The sequence below is a fragment of the Dermochelys coriacea genome, chromosome 1 (assembly GCF_009764565.3).
Source record: "Dermochelys coriacea isolate rDerCor1 chromosome 1, rDerCor1.pri.v4, whole genome shotgun sequence".
In the NCBI taxonomy this organism is placed as follows: Eukaryota; Metazoa; Chordata; order Testudines; family Dermochelyidae; genus Dermochelys; species Dermochelys coriacea.
The window spans coordinates 165,575,808-165,596,003 of record NC_050068.2 but is presented as its reverse complement, the minus strand read 5'-3'; the positions used below and the strand labels follow the sequence as shown (position 1 = coordinate 165,596,003).

General features: G+C 40.7%; 1 protein-coding gene across 2 annotated transcripts in view; it reads right to left on the bottom strand.

Moving 5' to 3' along the window:
- URB1 (URB1 ribosome biogenesis homolog) overlaps nt 1–20,196 on the bottom strand; it is a 70,504-nt gene that overhangs the window by 29,082 nt on the left and 21,226 nt on the right. For both annotated transcript variants that reach the window (XR_006279198.1, XM_038413470.2), the window contains exons 13-22: nt 19,931–20,053; nt 16,130–16,242; nt 14,741–14,860; nt 12,391–12,507; nt 11,756–11,894; nt 10,488–10,658; nt 8,384–8,580; nt 6,749–6,973; nt 6,019–6,192; nt 2,979–3,834 (exon numbers count right to left, since the gene is read on the bottom strand). Coding sequence is in view for 1 of the 2 variants with exons in the window: in XM_038413470.2 (XP_038269398.1) it covers nt 2,979–3,834; nt 6,019–6,192; nt 6,749–6,973; nt 8,384–8,580; nt 10,488–10,658; nt 11,756–11,894; nt 12,391–12,507; nt 14,741–14,860; nt 16,130–16,242; nt 19,931–20,053 (2,235 nt within the window). In the remaining variant the exon portion in view is untranslated. The remainder of the gene's footprint in view (nt 1–2,978; nt 3,835–6,018; nt 6,193–6,748; nt 6,974–8,383; nt 8,581–10,487; nt 10,659–11,755; nt 11,895–12,390; nt 12,508–14,740; nt 14,861–16,129; nt 16,243–19,930; nt 20,054–20,196) is intronic.

The window sequence follows — 20,196 nt, the reverse complement described above, 5'->3', positions numbered from 1 at the left end:
TAGTTCAATGTCCTGCATAAACACAGACCACAGAATGTCACTAAAAAGCTCCTGCATGAAGTCCATATTCTGGTTGAGCTAGAGCAATGGTTCTCAAACTGTGGGTCGGCATCCCAAAGTGGGTTGAAACGGCTCTCTAGGGCTGCCGTTAGACTTGTTGGGGCCCAGGACTGAAGCCTGAGCCCCACCGCCCAGGGCCAAAGCCTGAGGGCTTCAGCCCTGGGTGGCAGGTGCTCAGGTTACAGGCTTCAACCCCAGGCGGGGGGGCCTTTGGGCTTCTGCTTTGTCCCCTTCCCCCCCAGCCCGGGGCGATGGGGCTTGGGCTTTGGCCCCCACACCCAGGCAGTGGGGCTCAGGCTTCAGTCCCCCCTCCTGGGGTCGTCTAGTAATTTTTGTGTCAGAAGGGGGTCGCAGTGCAATGAAGTGTGAGAACTCCGGAGCCAGAGCATATTGAGTGTTATGGGTCATGTTACGGGATTCAGGATGTAGGTAAATGACTCAACTGTTGCTGGGATTCCTGCTCATTGATGGTACTCATCAGCATACCTATTAATTTTTGTACTATGTTTTCAATTAACTTATTAGGTTGCCTTTGGGAAAGTACTGCTACTATATGATGGAGAGTTAAGAGGTTACTCTGCCAGGTGATGAGAACACAAAGAGGAGCAGTGCCACTTTGCCATCAAAAAGAAAAGCAGAAAGCCACAAAATGACCAGAGTGATCAATGTCATTGCACTGCCTTGTCATGAAACACATTTCTCACATACTGAAGCAACACCACAATGCAAAAATGACAATGAAACCTCATGGCTAGGGTGGACTGATTTATTCAAAGTGATTTAAATCACTGATTTTAATCATTATTTAAATCAGCAACCGGGAAATCTTGATTTAAATCATTTTAAGACTGTTTTGCATTTGTATTTTTTAGTTATTTTCCCAAAGAAAAGTTGGTTCTCATTAGTTAGTAACCATTAATACATGCTGATTTGCAACTAAAATGATTTTTTACAATAAATTTGGTACTACTTTTTGCTAACCAGGGCAATACACATTTATTTAAGCAACTATATAGCTTAACATAAATTAATAATATAAATAAATGTATTATATTAGAACCTGATGAATGATGCATTTCATATGTACTAGATGATTAATTTTTTACTTGTGATTTTGTCAAGCTCTGTTCAGGAAACAAAACTGGAATTCTATAAATGCCTAAAACAGAGTTTTCATTTTTATTTTATTAGTTAAATAAAATTACCCTAACTGTGCTGAATATACTGAGAAAAAGTTAAGTTTATCAAAACAAGTTTTGTGTTTAAAACTAACTGGTTTATTAAACAAAGGAATAGTTTAATATTAAATTATCATCTGTAGTTTGGGAATTGAAGAGACTGTTTCTGGTTGCCATATTATTCAAGATTTTAGAACTAGTAGACCTCATCCTCTCACTCCTACTTTTTATTCATAAATGGGAAGAGGAGAACAAGCTTTCCATATTTTTCAACTCCCAATGAGTTTTTTAACTTTGAATGAATTAGTCATTGAACTGAACTAGATGAATGAAATGAAGGAAATATTCTCTCTGCACCTGCAGTGGAGGCTACTGCTGTCAAAAGCTGGTTTAGCTCTTCAACACCGCTGGTTCTAGGTGCTCAGCCAATGGCTTCTACCAGTTCAGTGGTTTGATTTTCTTTAAAACTTTGATAGCAAATATGTATTGCTTATTTTTTTTTTAATTTAATTTAAATTATTTTTAATAGATGATATAGTAAGTTTAGACCTTAACATAGACTGTCCATTTCAAATTCCATTTTAAGGAGGTTTATTTTTAAAAACAAAAATGCATTTAATTTAAATTTAAAAGAAAATAAGTAATTTTTTTTAAAAGTCATTGATTTTTATCCACCCAGCATATGACACTACACCAAGATTACTTTCTAGCATTCTACTATTCCATTCAGCACAGTATTTCCTCCCCGTCTCACTCTCTGATCAGAGGGTGCTTCTTTCTCATCCACCCATTCCTGCGAGATAGGAGCAATGAAAGGTTTCTCCTCTCTGTCTCTCCCACCTGTCACCTTGAAGAAACAGGGAGCGAGCTCTGGGTCATCTGATTAGAACACCACGTCTATGCTGCCTCTTGTGTCCAGCCAGGGGAGAGGCCTGCTCCTGTTTATCCGTACTTTACTTGCTCTTCATGAGATCAAGCAGAACAAGAAGTATGCCAATCAAATCTTTGGATTCAGTGAGAGCCACAGCGGTGCTCTAAAGAGCCACATGCAACTCTAGAGCCATGAGGCTAAGAATCACTAAGCTAATGGGCCAATAAAACGTACTTCATAATTTTCTATCAATATCAATTTCTATCTTTTGAACCATCATAATTCAGCAAATACTACTTTTTAAGTATGTATTTACATAACTGGCAACAATATTCACAGCATTTGCTGCAGATAGCACTTTTTATTTCCTAAGTGCTGAACAATCACTTAATACCCAACATGGAAGGAAAGTTATCTTCATTTTAAAAAGATGGCAATGGAAAGAGGCCTGATGACTTGACTTCAGTGCCTTGTCCTGGATAGCTCAGTGATGGTCACATGATAAACACTCATCAAATCAGATAAGACTAGACAGAAAAGAGCAATTTTTGTAACTGGTTAACAAAGTGGAGAATCCCAGCTTTCCAGTGGATAACAAGTATTGATTTTACCAGTAAAGATTCACAAGATAATGGACTTCTAAACTGTCACTGGTCCTCAAGTCTAATAGTACCTTTTGGGGGGACTAGTCCAGAACTGAATGTAGTAAGTCCCAGACCTTAGGCCAGTGAAATTTTCATTTCCTGAAAATGCTCTTCCCAGTGCACCCAATGACAGACACGTCATTTTATCTGAACACTCTGATGAGAATAGTTAAAAATCCCCAGACAATATTTACATCATTAATATTGATCAGTTGTTGATTTTACCTTTTGATGACCGTGTAAAGTCATACTGCTCTCTTCTCTGCAAATATACGTTGATGAGTGGAAGAAAGATGTCCATATTTTTCCTTAGGTACTTTCCAGTTGCACAATTCAGACACCACAGCTCAAACTGCAGCAGGTGAGTCCTACAATGCTGGATCAGCAAAGCCACAATGGCAAGGGAAGTTTCAGTCATGTGGTTAAGGCAATAAACGTGTACATCTACACCAACCGCATGGGCAAAGAGGGGCTCTTGAGAGAGCGTCTGCAGGAAGACTTTTTCCAGATCCTCACTGTTTGACGTTGACAGCAGAGTCCCCACCCCTTTAATGTGCTCTGTTGATAATAGCAGCTCTCCTTGAATTGTCTGTCTTTGGTAGCTTTCTGTGAGGAGCTGCAGCAGTGTCTTCCCATAGAAGCTTAAATGTTTCTCTTTTTTAGGGGAATTTTCAGATTTTTGAATGGTCAGGCTTGCCTCAGGAAGCTGGAGCATGGTTAGCGTGACTTCTTTTAACTGAGCCGCATCCATATAAACATGTAACTGCTGCAGAGCCTCCAGCTGCTTGGACTTTTTGGGAGACACCTTGTTCTTTTCTTTTCTTCCAGCACGTAACTCTTCCAAGATGCTTTTAGTGATGGCTTCAAAATACTTAGATAGCATGTCTATGTGCTTCATATTTTGCAACATTGGAGCACTCACCTTCAGTAACTGAAGGATGCCATTATTTACATGAGCTGACAGAAGCTTCACCATGACAGGGTTTAAGTTGTGTTGGGGAAGAGAATGCTGCTCTAAAGCCAAGAACCAGGTCTCCAATATAGGATGTTTAAAGATCAACATAAGCATATCTTCTAGCATCTGCAACGTACACAGTTATGAAGAGATCACAAAAAAGATAATTTAAAATCATTTATCTGCTTCTACTTATAGTGCATGTTTATTGAAACCTAAAAACCTGTAGTTTTGGACATTAATTGCCTTTTACTGGTCAAAAGAATTAATGAAATACAGGTACAAACAATTATGTTTATCTCAATGTTTATGGTATGGTAAAAAAAAAAAGCCTTTGTTCTGTCGTTAAAAAAAAAAAAAAAAAAAAAAAAGAGATTCTAAACATTAAACAACATCTTAAAATTATTCATCTCAATTTCTATTCTGCTGCTTCTGGGATAAAGCCAAAAGCTTTCTCCATTTGTTCATTCAGACAAGCATGACTGAATCTTTCAAAGTCTGTGGCAAAATTTTACACAGACATCAGAATGTCTTAGTCCTAAGTCAAGAGTTTCTCATGTGAGGGAAAAGACACCACTTTACCTATCACAGAACATAACTTTGTACATTTCCGTAAGTTTAAAACTACATTCCCAGGGAAGGTATCACAGGTTTCATCAACTAAATACATGACATTCTAATCTTCTCAAATCCAGGAATCAAATAAAACTAACACTACGGAGAAATTTCACCCCTACCTCCACAAAACGTGGGCAACAAAACTTTGTGCCAGGGTCCAAAAGGAATGGATAAATAGCATTCACTCACTCAATATGCAGGTGAGCTGTAGATCTGCAGTGCAGCCCCTTCCACAGCCACTATTCTAGCCTGTGGGTTCGAATAGTAGAGGCTGCTGCCCAGCCACCCACCTATATGGTAGTTTAGAGCAGTGGCTCTCAACCTTTCCAGACTACTGTACCCCTTTCAGGATTCTGATCAGTCTTGCTTACCCCAAGTTTCACCTCACTAAAAAACTATTTGCTTACAAAATCAGACATAAAAATACAAAAGCGTCACAGAACACTATTACTGAAAAATTGCTGACATACTCATTTTTACCATATAATTATCAAATAAATCAATTGGAATATAAATATTGTACTTGCATTTTAGCGTATAGTATGTAGAGCATATAAATCAGTCATTGTCTGAATAAAATTTTAGTGTCTACTGACTTCACTAATGCTTTTTATGTAGCCTGTTGTAAAATTAGGCAAATATCTAGAGGAGTTGATGTACCCCCGAAAGACCTCCGCGTACCCGGTTGAGAGCCACTGGATGCATGTTCTCATAGATCCATTGGTCCCTCTCCCAGACCTCCTCTAATGGCACACCTCTGCATTAATCTATCTGTGCTTGACGCAAAGACCCTTCTGTGGAACACTGTGTATGAAGCCCACTATTCATGTGGCGACATGCATCCCGCCCGTCACCCTGCAGAAAGCTACAGTAGTGCTTCCACTTAGTGTGCAGCTCTTGCACAGCCCTTCAGCAAGTGATTGCATGTTTCCCTATCAGACAGGCATCACCTTTAATCCTAATTAAACAACCTAACACAAATAAATACCAGAAAGAGTCAAACCCTCACATTCCACATTAGACTGTAGCATTCACTGAAGCCCCCTTTCTTTCTTCAGCTTCCATCACACTGTGTGTCTCAGTAAGAATACAGGTCAGCTCTATGCTAAAGGTTTCAACTACCAATGACAATTAGTTAATATAGTTTGCACCCGAGAGCCATTTGTATGTTTTGCCTCAGTAAACTGTTCTCCAAAACTGATGAAAGACTTACTAGAGTCCAATTTAATTGTGCGGACTAATATGGCAGCATTCATTGTTAGTGTACCAAGGGATTTACACCTATGCTTGGAAGGATCAGATTTTTATCGGAAATTGCTGCTAAAAGTTGATTTCACCATACACACAGAAACCGACAAAAAATATATTTCCATTGATAATAACTGAAATTTACAGATAGGCAAAGTAAAAACGGTGCTGCTTGAGGTTTGACAATATTTACTTTGTGTACTTTGGCATGTGATGTTGACAATTTGTATTTTAAGGGTTATAAAGCTTTAATATTTTTAATCTCAATGTCTACTGTTATTAAATCATTCTTGTATGACCCTCCCCCTCCATAATTTTGCACATTTATGAAAATTTAAATCAATAAATATTGAAAAAAAATTGCTTAAAAATAAACTGATATTATCTGTCAAAATTATACAAAAAAAATAAATAAAAATTGAATTCTGCCAAGCCTATTTATACCTTGTCATTTGCAGACTCCACTGTGGCCACAGACTCTAAATCCATAAAGAGATCCAATTCAGTTTGGGCCCCTTCTTGTTTCTGCTGGTTGCACAACTGATCACATCGGCACAGCAAGCTGCTCAGCAGGTCCACGTAGAGACCGAGAAGGTGAGGACCAGAACTTTTACTGAGCTGTGAAAGTAAACACTCTGGAGGATGAGGAGAAAAGTGTAGGAGGCTGGAAAGAAAACTGTGTAAGAACAACAGGTTTAAAATAATATCTTCTTAAGTTGTAAACTCTTTGGGGCAGGGACCATATACAATGGCTCCCACAATAGGGGCCTGATCCTGATCAAAGCCTCTGGGGGGCTAACACAATATTCATGTATTTTAAGGGAAGAAGGAATCATCAGATCTAGTGTGCTTCCAAGATAACACAGGTCAAAGAATTTAATCACAACTAAAGCATATCCTCCAAACAGGCATCTAGTCTTGATATAAAGATAACAAGAGATGGAAAGAAAGCTGCAATTCATTTGCAGTATATACAACACACACAATTGTAACGAATCCTATTCTAAAAGGCAGCCAGTCTCAACAACAAGTGATACAATTGTTTACAATCTGGGCCAGATTCCTGAGTTGCTCCCTAACTTCAGTGGGGCTTGTGCACATGGAGAGGCTACTCAACTGAAGTACATTTGCACCACTTCAGCATGCCATACTTAGAACCCAACGTATTCCTTACAATGCCGAAGTTCTCCACCGTGGTTTTTAGGTATAGCAACACGTGCTTGACTGCTAGCAAAAGCTGCTGAAGTTGGAGCTGGGAAGCTGCCTCTCTCAGCTTTGCCTGGACACCATCTTCCAACAGGACAGCGCCACCTCTCTCAAAGGCATTCTTCAGCAAGGAGTAGAATGAAGAATCTGGTGGTAGGATGGGCTCCCTGCTTATGCATTCAGTTTGTTTCAACTGTTGAAAATAGAAGTAATACAGAGAGGAAAAAAAGTCAGAATGTGTATGTCAAACTCTTAGGGCCAAACTGTGCTCTGCATCTAGGCTGGGAAAATTCCCATTGAAATAAGGCACGTAACCAAGCACAGAACCACGCCCAACCCTGCAACCACAGTGCAATACTGCTGTATTGTTATCAGAGCATACAGATCAATGCTGGCCGAAGGCTTCTATCAAAGTGTCCCTTATATATTCTCTGGCTGGCTGAGGGAACAACACCGCAGCTTCTACCGTGGATGATCTGCGTGCTCCTAACCCCTGCTCCCATCTAGCCCTGCACCTTAATCGCTGTCGCACCAGCCGCTCCTGTTTGGAGGAGATGGGGAGCACCCACAACCATTCTCCTCCTTGCCCTTGCAGGGATGCTTCTCATCCACCTGCCTCCCCATTTGGGGAAGGGACACTCATGCCTACTACTGCCTGCTCCAAAAGGAATCTGAAATAATTAAACTTAATTACATATTAGAGTTATAAACATTATTTATTCACACCAGTATGACACCTGCAATGGTTCTAACTAACACAGAACAAATAAATAACAAATCCATTTAAAAAGCAAAACGCAAAAATCTGTTTTTAGCAGGATCTGAACTTGCAGCAGCCTAGCACTCCTGGCAGGCACCACAGGGCTGCCTGGAATTGCAGGCACTCCCTTCACAGGGTCTTGGCTGACCTGCTCATGCCATGATGGAGCTGCAGTGATGCTCTCACTGGGGAAGAAAGATTGCCCAATGGTTAGGGCACTAGCCTTGGACTCTGGAGACCGACTTTACATCCTTGCTCCACCAAGGACTTCCTGCGTAACCTCTGGCAACTCCCTTAGTTTCTCTGTGCCTCAGCTCCCCATCTGTAAAATGGACTGTTCCCTTCCTTCCAGGGGCCTTGTGAGGATAAATACATTAAAGATCGTGACATGCTTAGATACGACTGCAGTGAGGGCCACAAGTGCCATAGATAGATAAAAAGATGGCTATTGTCAAGGTATTACAGCAATTTCCTTACTTTTTTTTGACACTCAGGCCACTGGTGCATGTAAGTAACTTTCCAGCCACTTGCTAAACATGATTCTGCATATAAATTATTGTTGCAATTTGATAAGAAGTTGCTTCTAATGCAAAAGTAATTAAGGATTCAATTAACAGTTCGACCCTGCACCAGCTAAAATGTATTTGCACCTCATTTAAAAGTCTCAAATACCCTTCAATCCAGCAAGGTTCTGCAACGCGTTAGAAAACGAGGATGCCTAAACTTGGGTTTGGAAGATAAAAGCCTAGATGTACTGCACAGTGGAAATGAAAGCCTTCTACAATCTACTGGTCTTTTAGCAACCCTAAAGCTAGCAATCAAATGATTTTATGCATCCCTTACCAAGATTTCCTTAGCTTGCTGTGGAATCCAGAGACTATAGTATTGGTTAAACTGGTACAGCTGAGGATACTGAGATGCATTCAGTGACTGGAGTTCTTTATCGAAGAGCTGAAACATCAGACAGAGAGCCAGGGGATCTCTCTGTGCGTGCAGGAGATCAGTAAAAACAGCAACAAGATACTCCACTATACTTCCTCCTACAAAAGCAAACAACAGGTTTGAGACAGAGGTTCTCTCACTGGTAAGAATCTGAGTAAGTATACTCTAGCCACACCACTATTCTCACCCACCTAACCTGAGCAGTATTTAAACAGCAATCACTTTGAGACCACAGCGTGGGATTTTCATAAGCGTGTGCCTAAGGAGTACAAATCCCACTGAATGTCAAATGCATTTATGCTCCTAATTTCTTGAGGTGCTAGTGAAAATCCTACATACTGTAGTTCTTAGTAAGGTAAATGGTGCCAGATTACACTCAGGCTTGCTACTGGGTTCAACCCCCAACCTGGCACAAAACTAAGTGCTTTTCGCAGTGCTATATTATACCCGTGTTCTGGCTGGTCATAGGCCCCAGCACAGCTGCACACAGAAGCAGGCATAATCTACATGCAGGAGTGCAGATCAGAGTGGAAGCTGTGCATAAATACACAGATCTTGGCCCGTAAATCACTCTGGACACCCCATCCTTCGGGCTACTCACCAGTTCACCATGTGCAGGACCTGGAGAATGCCAGCTTTGCGGATGGGGCATGGGGAGAGAATCCTGATCTTGTGCACAACAATTATACCAATAACTACCCATTGTGGCTACCTCACGTATATAGCAGGGTCAGTAAGAATTTATACCTAAAACTTTTAACTCTTTGAAGTTGTATACAAACAAAAGCACTTCTACCTTAAGTCTACCATTTAAGCACATATTGCCAAGTTCTGTCCTAAAGTTATACCCAGTGCAACCTTAATAAATTCAGGTCTGAGCAGAGTTTAACCCATTTTGTCATTTATGCTCCCAATGAACCCCAAAAAATAATGTTGTAAATCAAGGATTAAAATGAAAGCTTTCTTTCAAAAAAATGTTAATTCCCTCCCCCATGGGTCCATTTCTCCAGTCCCAATTAACTGGTGTCAATGGGAGAGTTTCCCACTATTTATTAAACCAAACACAATCCTTTAAAACCATTCAGCTCTATTTCACTTAAGCACTTCCTTTTCCCAGTCAGGGCTATTGTAACATAATCGTCACTAAGCTTCAACAGGGTGCTTTTAGAATATGAACTTGCATTGTTCTTCCCCCAAATGAGCTTTTTTGGGGGGGGTGAGTGTGGGGGATGGAGGAGGGAAATGTGGGGGGAAGGGGAGGGGAGGTTTGGTTTTCAGCATTTTCCATAAGGCCACAAATTAACAGGAGCAATATTGCTTCCTACATGGCTACATTGCATAAAAGGACAGGAACTCCAGGAAGTTCCTTTGGGTGACTTTTGTACATGTTCTTACCTCAGGAGCAAGGGAGGAAGGCATGCACTCCTCTCTCACAAAAGAAACAGGAAGTAAAGGTTTATGCTACAAGAATTTTGGGGGCCTCTCAAGACAGGGCTGTCTATGCTGAGACACTTTGCCTCTGCCCTGGTTCCCAGCCCCAGCAGAGTTGTGCTTACAGGGGCTCCCTTCTCTGGCTCTCTCCCCAGCCACTGATGTGGGTTCCACAGCATCAGAGGATAGGTGGGCTCTTTAATTCTGATATGACCAATGTAGCTTTCCCACAAGAGTACCACAGAGTCGGTGGTGGTGGGACTAATGTTGTGGAGAGCAGTCATAACCTTCATACTGCCCTCTTGGCTCAGGTTCTGAACCCTGTGCATCTTCCTTGAGGTCAGAAGAGGACAGAGGCACTTTGCACCCTTTAATGCTTCTTGGAGCTAGGATTACTTGGATCTGTTTTTTCTCCACTTGTAGAAGCAGAGGGTACAATATGGCTCATTGATTTTCATACACAATAACTAGAGTAATCACTGCATGAAAATGATAAACTATTCCCCCCCCCCTTCCACATACAGTGTGAATCTTTTTAGCCACTTTCAGGGACATATATAAACACAGTAAGTACCCATTTCATTTTCAGTGTGAAGCAACAACTTATTCCTGGCTTCTAACGCAGCAGGGACAACAGCACTGAATGGAAAAGTGTGTAGAATCATGTCTTCGTTTAAACTGAATCCAATTTCTTCATCTAGGCCTTCACTGCCCTCCACAAGGACATCAACCATATCCAGGACATCTAGTTACCAATGAAAAAATGTCAGGGTTCCGAGTTCAAGTAGACGCTACTTTTAGGATACAAGTACACAGGAAATAAGAGGACATTTAAAGGCATGGGTAATTCAGGAGAAAATAAAGGGAGCATCCAATGTTAGTGCTGTATGCAAGTGAAAGGGAACAATTTAATACAGTTTGGGGGTCCAACAACCCAGGGATAATAAGGTGTCTCTTTGAATATACATTAACGGTACAAATCAGACAAAAGGTGAAAGACAGGTATATCTGGCTCCTAATGATGGTAAAATTGATGGCACTCATAGCATGTTTACATTGTGGGTGGCTTTCAAAGCTGATGCTCCATTAAGTATGGAGAAAGGGGAAATAGCACAAGCAGAAGTGGATGAAGGCATCGCACCAAAACATCAGCAGTCAGAGCACCTCTGGAGGAGACAGGGGAGCGCATACAGGGGAGGCAGCTGCTATACTCTTAAAAAGAAAAAAAAGAAGGAAAAAAAAAAAAAAAAAAGGATGGATGGATGGGTGTGCTCATGTTCATTCTCCTGAGCCCTGAATTCCCAAAGTGGAACTAACATTCCCACGTCTGTATTCTCAGCTAGCCAAATCCTGGTCCCTGAAGTCAATAGGAATTTTGATGCTGCAGTCAATGGGACCAGGATTTGGCCTAAAGAGCGCAAGCAGCAAGATTCCAGCTGCCTACTATGCGTGAACACAAGAAGTGGGAGGGGCTCTGGTACGATCCTTGCCCCTTGCTCATATATGCAGGGGGAGCTGGCCCTGTGGTTTAAAAGGAAGCATGAATGCAATGGATTTGACTTTAATTAAAAACTGGTACTGTGGGACACTGAACTGAAAGCAGATCAAAAGTAAGATTTTACTTGTATTTTTAAAACTGCAAAGCTGTGTCACAGATTACCTTCTGGTGCGAGGAGACGCCCTGGCCATTTAGTTTTTATTTACAGAGCTGAATACAATTAAAAGGCCTAATCCTGTAGTTCCTTACTCAGGCAAGATTTCCACAGGCATCAGTAGCAGGTTTGCCTGATTAAGGACTGCAAGATTAGAGGGAGCAGACATCACTTTGGGATCATCACATACCATCAATGTGAGAGATGGGTATGCTAACACTGTCCACGTCTTGTTTAAATAAGTTGACTCGGAGCATACTGGCTTCCTGGACAAGGTCGGCGGCTTTATCTGTGTATGGATAGGGGTTTGTCACCAACTTCATTAAAATCTGTGAACCAAGATAAAAGTCAGTCATAGATCCATGAACAAGCATGCTCACTACAATTCTATACAGAAAATGCTAGTTATAGGGATATTAAGTGAAACAAATGGAAGGGCTTGGGAATTTAACATCTGGAAAAGATGAGCAGGAAAAGAAATGTTTTCTTTTAAAGATTAGATTTTATTGGAATTAGTTAATTTTATATGGGAGTTTCAAAGGAGCCTAGCGAGTGGGATGCCTAATACCTTAGCCTCTTTTCTCCTCATGCCAGCACTGCTCTAGTAACAATACATCCTACGGGAAGTCAATTCCCCCCAACCCTTTTCATCCACCCCTTCACCAAGGACAACAGATATGAGTTCTGTGTAAAGGATTTAGTCACAGCTTTTCTCAGAATTCATTCACAATCCTTTGAAAGGATTTTCCTCAATAACAGCAAAGTAATTAGCTTCCCATTAACGTTATTCTTGACATTGTTTATCTAAGTAATTTTAACAATTACCCTCTCCAAAAACTGAATCACTGCTTCCTTTTTGTCTTCTATTGTATTATCCAAGTGTTCCAGCCACAGTACAAGTTCCTTCCACGTGTGCTCAAATACTCCACTGTCATGCAAAACCTAGCCGGAAAAGCAGCATGAGATAGAAAAGAAATAGTGTCTATTTATAGCTTTTTATACAACAGCTTTTATTTTTATTTATTTTACTAAAGACAGAGTAGCAGCAGATTGCTGAACTCCAACACTGTCCCCCTCTCTAACTTCTGACAGAAGGGGCCTGATTCTTACATATACCAATGTTGCTTCAGATCACCCTAGTTCCACAAAAGGGCCCCGAAGTGGATGTAAATATTATTTACTGACGCTTTACATTGCCAAAGCTGTGCCGTATAGGTTATTCTCAGAAATTGTGGGTAACAAGCTATAGGGACGAGGTCCTTTTCACAACTGCATCCACGCTGGTGATCAGTTGCAAGCCAATATAGTGAAAGCAGTACAAAAACTGTGTAGACAAGTTCTAACTCCACTGAAGTCAAAAAAGTTAAAGCAGAGTTAAGTGATATCAAAATCAGACCTTTTGTGTTTAAAATAGTAGCACAGGTAATCATGTAATAATTAAACTAACTGAGGTTACTGAAAGAGAGAGGACATTATTATACCAAAAATCAAAACAAGATTCTATATAGTTTTATGAGCTTTGTCTTTTACAAAAGATATACTGAAAACAGTTCTCTTTCAGGGCTCAGTTTGTTCAGCTTTCACTCCGTGTGCTATACCGGCAGATACAAAAATAGCATCTCTGATTACACGAATCTGACATGACAATTCATCCAAAAAAATGATTCACTCTTAAATAATTAACTACTTCTGGCAGATTCTCAAAAAAGAACAGTACTTTCAGCCCTCATGAAAAGAGGCAGGAACAGAATGCAAAATTTGAAAACATTCCTGCAATTTATATTCCATTATGTTGAAAAATAAAGCAAAAAAGACTCATTAAAATCCTTTTTTTTTTTTAAGTTAAGAATTTTTAAAAGCCCATTGGAATTGATACAACTGTCCTGACCTTGCCGCTTATGTCTCCCTTTCAAAGAAAACAGAATGAACTGAAAGGAGAAAATGAATCAGGCAACCCAAATCTCTGCTCATCAACCAAATATACTACCAAAAAAACCCACGCTATTGCTTTTAAATGTAAATATGTTTAAGCACCAGAGGCTCACACAAGAGGAGCTTACCCACCATCATTAAGGACTGCACGTTTTCGAACCAGGCTTTTCCTATGCAGCTGCCAAGAGTAACTATAACAGAAATTCTACTGGGTACCAAATTTGTGGCTCTGATCCTGAACCCTATAACATCTGTGGGAGTTCTGTCATTGTCCTCGCTGGAAGCAGGTTCACTGTCTTTAAGCCTCTACAGCACTTTGTACTGAATCCCACTGCCCCAGACGTGGTGTTACCATGCAAGCATTAAAATCCAGAAGCCACTGAACTCAGTGTGAAGACCCTCACTAGCTCCAATGGGCTTTGGATTATAGCTTAAGTCCTTAAAAATTCATCTGTGATCCGGCACCTTGCTTTGCCAACAGTGGCAGCCAATGCTAGTGCCATGGGCAGGAGGAGCACACCAGTGGGTAACAGACTCATGTGCATCTCAGTGGCTGCCATGAATTATACAACGGAACTCCTTATGTAATTTCTCTGATAAAAGCAGCTGTTTCTAGCTTTCAGAATGCAACCTGTGATTAAACTTGAAAACAGTAATCACATGCCAGATTTAACTTTTAAAATCCATACAATTTTGGTTTGGGGCAAGTTCCTTTACCTGTGCAGAAGTCCCTTGAGTTGCTGGGGCTATGCACAGTCACAACGATCCACCTGCATGGACCTGATTGCAGAGTCAGGGCCTAGGAACACCTAGGACAGATTTTTTTTAATTTAGGCTCCGAGATCCATATTGAGGCATCTAACTAGAACTGACCTGATTTTCAAAGGCACCAAGCTCCTGCAGCTGCCATTGACTTCAATGGGATTTGTGGGCCCTCAGCACTTCTGAAAATCAGGCATCTTCTATTTAGGTGCCAAAATTTGTTTTTTAAAGGGTAAATTATATTTACTGCTACCCAGAAAAGACTGTGGCCAATGGCACTATTTCATGTGAGCAGAACAGGCTGGCTGTGCGCCATGCTCCACACAGGAAGGAGTGAATAATTACAGTCAAATTAAATTAGAGACTCTTTAAAACCAAAGTGCTAGAAAAACAACCTTAGCGTGATCAACATCAAAACCCTGCTGTTAGCACAAACTATATAAATTTGTTTAATTATTTGAGGCCAACGAAAAACACTTACCTTGATGATCAGTTGTTTTGTTGATGTTTTCAGTTGTGAATGGTTACTTGTGACAAACATTTTCATCAGTAAATAAAATACTGATCTTTCACCACGAACCTTTTCTGCTTCCGAGACATCCTAAAAAGAGTAATGGGTTTAAACCTCCCTTGTGTGGTAACACGGACAGGAAAAAGTTACACTGAGGCAGCAGAATAACAAAAACTCTTTTGCAGGCCATAGCTTTTTTGGGCTGGCCAAGTCGAAGTAGCGTGATTTGAACAAATTCTGCAATTAGTGGATGAGCAAGAGGAGCGTAATAGCTTTTGAGCAGTCGAAAGAGTGTGTCTAATAGGAAAACCAACTAACAAAATGGTCTAAATAGAGCAGTCTCTTCACCACACCCTTTAACTTTCACTTATCACCAATAATCCTGACATCACACTAATACTGACTCAAGGGGAAATAAATCCATTTATCCCAGGGCTGAATTTAGCTCCCGAAGAACGGGAAAATCATTGTAAGTTGCTTCCGTTCTGACAGGTGCCAAATTATTACAAATGTGCACTACTTTACTGCTTATTCTATTTTTCTGACCAACCCAATGTGAAAAATACAAAAACCCTGTACATCACTGTTGAATGGGGCCTTCTAATTTTTCCTTTAAGCACTTGCCTAACACTAATAGCGTGCAAAACAGAAAAATTACACTGCTGCTGAAACTGGCAAGAAGTAAAGGGTTTTGGATTTTTTTTGCCAGTTTCAAAAGATCTTTCCTGATCCCTCTTAAGTCTCTTCCCTATTCTCTATGGCTGGCTGAATATGATGGAGACTCTGTTATCATGAAGGGTTCCAACCAGGGCAGCCTTGAGTCACTTCTTTCCCCCACTGCCAACTCTCACAAGGCAGGTTCAAATCCTTTCTCCAGCCAGCTGTAGAAGGTTCTCTTCCTATATGTCCCTGGAGTAAATGAGAAGAGAGGGGAGTTTGTGAAAGCCTCTACTTGCATAAGCAAGGAGCCACGTAGGGTAAGGTTCTTCTCCAGCAGGTGTTTAGAAGCAGCACCCTAGCATCCTGTTCATCTCCTTGATTTGCAGCCAAAATCTTTTCATCCCTCGGTATCCAGAAGATTCTCACTCTTACCTCTGGGAGCAGCAGATTTTAGGATGCCCATGGATAACCCTTCTTAGGAGAGGAGGGAATTTCTATTCCCATGGACAAAGGCCCTAGGTTGGGACTCTGCATATCTGATGTTGAGCCAATGATTCCTGTTTGCAATAAAGAGGGGCTCTTGCCTAATAGAAACAGATGCTGAAATGATAAGACTGGCACCGAAGACGTGCAGCATCAGAGACAAAGACATGAGGGCAACTGGCAAAAGAAACAGATAAACATCTGCAATTCTCCTACCTGTACTCTGAACCAGGCAAATTTATTTGCCGGCAGTTCCAGGGCCACCTTCAGTATATGGTGCTGTAGAACAGGAGGGACCACCTCTCGGAGTCCTTTTTCAGTGACAATACCTGGGGTTGGAAAACAGTTAGTAATAATGTTATTTCGCATTTCTAGAGGAACTGTCATGCAAGGACCTCAGAGACCTTCACAAACATCCATTATTTAAGCCTCAAAGCACTCTTATGAAGTGAGCAAGCAAGAAATTCATAGATTTTAAGGCCAGAAGGGGCCATGATTAATATCTAGTCTGACCTCCTAAGTAACACAATCCAAATGACCTCACCCAGTTCACACTGTAGGGATCATTAGGCCCACCCCTGAAAACACAGCCCGTCGGATCATCACATAGTAACTACAAACAGTAGTTTTCCATAGCAAGTGAAAAAGAAAACCCAGGTGCAGTTCAGACTGCAGTGGGAAATTTAGCGAAGACTATGACACGGAATTTGACCGAGGAATTATACCCGTACTGTTACAAAATGTGCAGTGCATATTTAGTAACCACAAGAGAACTTTGGGCTTACATCTCACCAAAAGTAGCTTTTTATCATTTGTTTGCACTAAGTTGTATTTTTCACCTAAAGCAAAAAACAGACTGAGATAGGATACTTTATTTTCCTAAATTAACCAGAGATCAAATTCTAGCCATATAATTCACAAAACTAGTGATGCTACCATTGGTTCACTGAGCACAGACGTACTGGCGATACATTCCACACTATGGTAGCTGCCTCATATTTTAACTCCACTCTGGTATGGGGTGAGCTCAGTGTTCTCTTTTCTTGTATTGTGTAATTTATATATGGGACAGCACATTTAAAAAAGATAGCAGAACTAACAAAACTCCAAAGTTCCACCAGCAGCAAAACCGAACAATAAAGTGGGATCAGCTGTTAAACATACAGATTGTTACAAGTCAAAAATAGACTGTCTTCAGTCTCACGGGCAGACTGCTCAATTCTGTGCAGGAGGATGGGAGTTTTGTGACTAATTTTTAAATGTACATTGCTGCCACAAAATGTGAGGCGCTAAAATTTTATTCCTTGTGTCACATTATAACTAAACACAATACCAAGGGTTCATTGCCTTATCAAGATACATGTCCCTCCTTTAGTTTTTTGGAAAAATCAATCCATTATGATGCAAAAAATACTGGGACACACAGGATATGTGATTTGTGAGGCAGCCAGAGAATACACTGACGACTGCAGTGCGCTCTGATTGGGGGAAGAAGGGAATAGAAAGTCCATGCATTAGTGTGTTTATTTTAAAGACTTTTGGCTCTTCTTTTCTTGATTAACTTTTAATTTATGTAACTCTTACTCTTATATACCTAACAAAGGACTGTACATAGTAAAAGATAATTATTCTAGTTCTTGGGGTACAGAAAATTTACATACTTCTCTATTCAGTTTTGCTGCACAAAGAAACACTCCTTGGGCAACTGTTACATAGGAGACAAACTCAAACAAACAATCTCATATCACTGTTAATTAATCTCCTATTATGATCTTCCCTCAGAAGCAACACCATGTAGAATTCCATCCCTCTTTCCTTGGACTGAAGGAAGCATGATTGAAAAAACAGCAGAAGAAGAAGAAAGGGTTACTTTTGACACTTCCAGATGGGACCACTGCATTGATAAGTGATTTTTTTAAACCTCTAATGAATTACCCTGTCCCTTTAAGAGATTGCAATGTTGTTGCAAATATGAAGAGTTCTAAAATAATTTATTTAGGTTGGGACTGTCATAGGGGCCTGCGGGAGTTAGACGCCCATATCCCATTGAAAGTTACTGGGAATTAATAAACAGCAAGTTTAAAACAAACAAAAGGAATTATTTCTTCACAGAACATACAGTCAACCTGTGGAACTCTTTGCCAGAGGATGTTGTGAAGGCTGAGACTATAACAGGGTTCAAAAAAGAACTAGATAGATTCATGGAGGATAGGTCCATCAATGGCTATTAGCCAGGGTGGGCATGGATGGTGTCCCTAGCCTCTGTTTGCCAGAAGCTGGGAATGGGCGACAGGGAATGGATCACTTGATGATTTCCAGTTCTGTTCATTCCCTCTGGGGCACCTGGCATTGGCCACTGTCAGAAGACAGGATACTGGGCTAGATGGATCTTTGGGCTGACCCAGTATGGTCATTCTTATGTTATGTTCTTATGAGTTAGAAATTCCAGATTTTTGCAAGTAAATTTTCTGTAAACAACATCAAGAAGTAGATTAGAAGATTATTTTTAAAATTTAAAAACAGGAGTGGATGTGACAAAATGTATATGGAATTTAAGAAAAAAAATGTCTTTTTCCTGTTGTGACGCTGGCAGACCAGGTGCCAGCACTTGCCAAGTCTGAAGGCATCAGCTGAACACTGACAAATTCATATCTGGAAACCAGACCCTATATATCAGTATTGTTCAAGATAGGTGTTAGACTTGTAAGAATCTGTTTGGACTCTGTAAAATCCTTATAAATTGCTTCACGCATTGATCTTACTTCTAATGTCTGTAACCCATGCTGTAAGGCAACATGAAAGTTTTGTTCTATAATTTTAAAAATGCCTGCTATGAACTTGTGAGCCTCAGCAGGAAGAGCGGTTCCCCCACCAACCAAGAAGGACTATCCAGGCCATCGTAGGATAGAAACTTTGTGGATTGCCCAATCCATCCATGAAGAAGTTACATGCGGGAGCTCTTATCCCATCAGTTTAAACTCTGGGGGAAGGGCATATAAAGATGCTCTCAAGAGGAAATGGTTAGCTCTTTGCTGTTTCGACTCTTACAAGGGCTGGAGCTAAGAAACAAAAGCAGAGATTCCCCAGAGTCAGCCTAGGTTAGCCCTAAAAGACATAAATGGACAGATTACTACATCTCTGTCACTTTTTGGAACCACAGACTGTAACTCATTTGTGCTTATAAGTTGCCTGCTTTAATGTGTAAATAACCCTCTCTTCCCCCCTCCCCCAAGTTAATAAATACTTAGTTTATTACAGGATTGGCTACCAGGGTTGTCTTTGGTGTTAGATCTAAGGTACAAACTGATCTGGGGTAAGTGACTGGTCTCTTGAGACTGGAAGCAACCTGAATATTTTTGATGCAAGTGACCATCCATCACTAAATCCAGCTTGCCCGGGTGGCAAGATAGACTGGAGTGCCCCAGGGGACTGCCTGTGATTCCATGGTAGCACTCTTACAGTGAAACAGGAGTTCACATTTGTTACTGGGTTGGAGAAGTCTAATTATAGAACATAGCACCAGCTTGCCCTACTTTTCTGACAGTCTGGCTGGCACTTACAATCGTTAACCACTCCAGACAGTGACACCCCTGTAACCCTTGATATTTATAGTTTTAAAGCTAAATCTTTGGAGCAGCGATCTGGTCATTTTACATTTGTTTGTGAAGTGCCATGCCCTGCATAAACAGCAAAACAAAATGGTAATGTAATGGAGAGCCTAAAACAGGTTACTCTTTTGAGAACAAAAAGAAAAGGAGTACTTGTGGCACCTAGAAGAAATGCATCCGATGAAGTGAGCTGTAGCTCACGAAAGCTTATGCTCAATTAAATTTGTTAGTCTCTAGGTGCCACAAGTACTCCTTTTCTTTTTGCGAATACAGATTAACACGGCTGCTACTCTGAAACCTGTCTTTTGAGAACATTTCTGTTCCTTTTTACTAAGTAGAAAGGCAATCAACCTCTCCTTCTAGAGGCTTTTAATGCCAGCTGAAGAACATTTAAATACCCTTAACATACCTTTTAGAAGTTTGCTGAAATCAAAGTTGCTCTGAGCTACCAAATGGGGAACAACCTTCTGACAAAGGCATATGACCTGAAGTAACACAGCTTTCAGAAGAGTAGTCTCTGCATCATCTGAGCCTGAACACAGATAGAATTAGTTTATTTTTCCTTCAGACAAAGGAAACCCACAATCTCACAATGCTTTAACACAGTGATACTCCAACTGAGGCTCTCAAGCCACAAGTGGCTCTTTAATGTGTCTCCTGTTTGCAGCACATAAT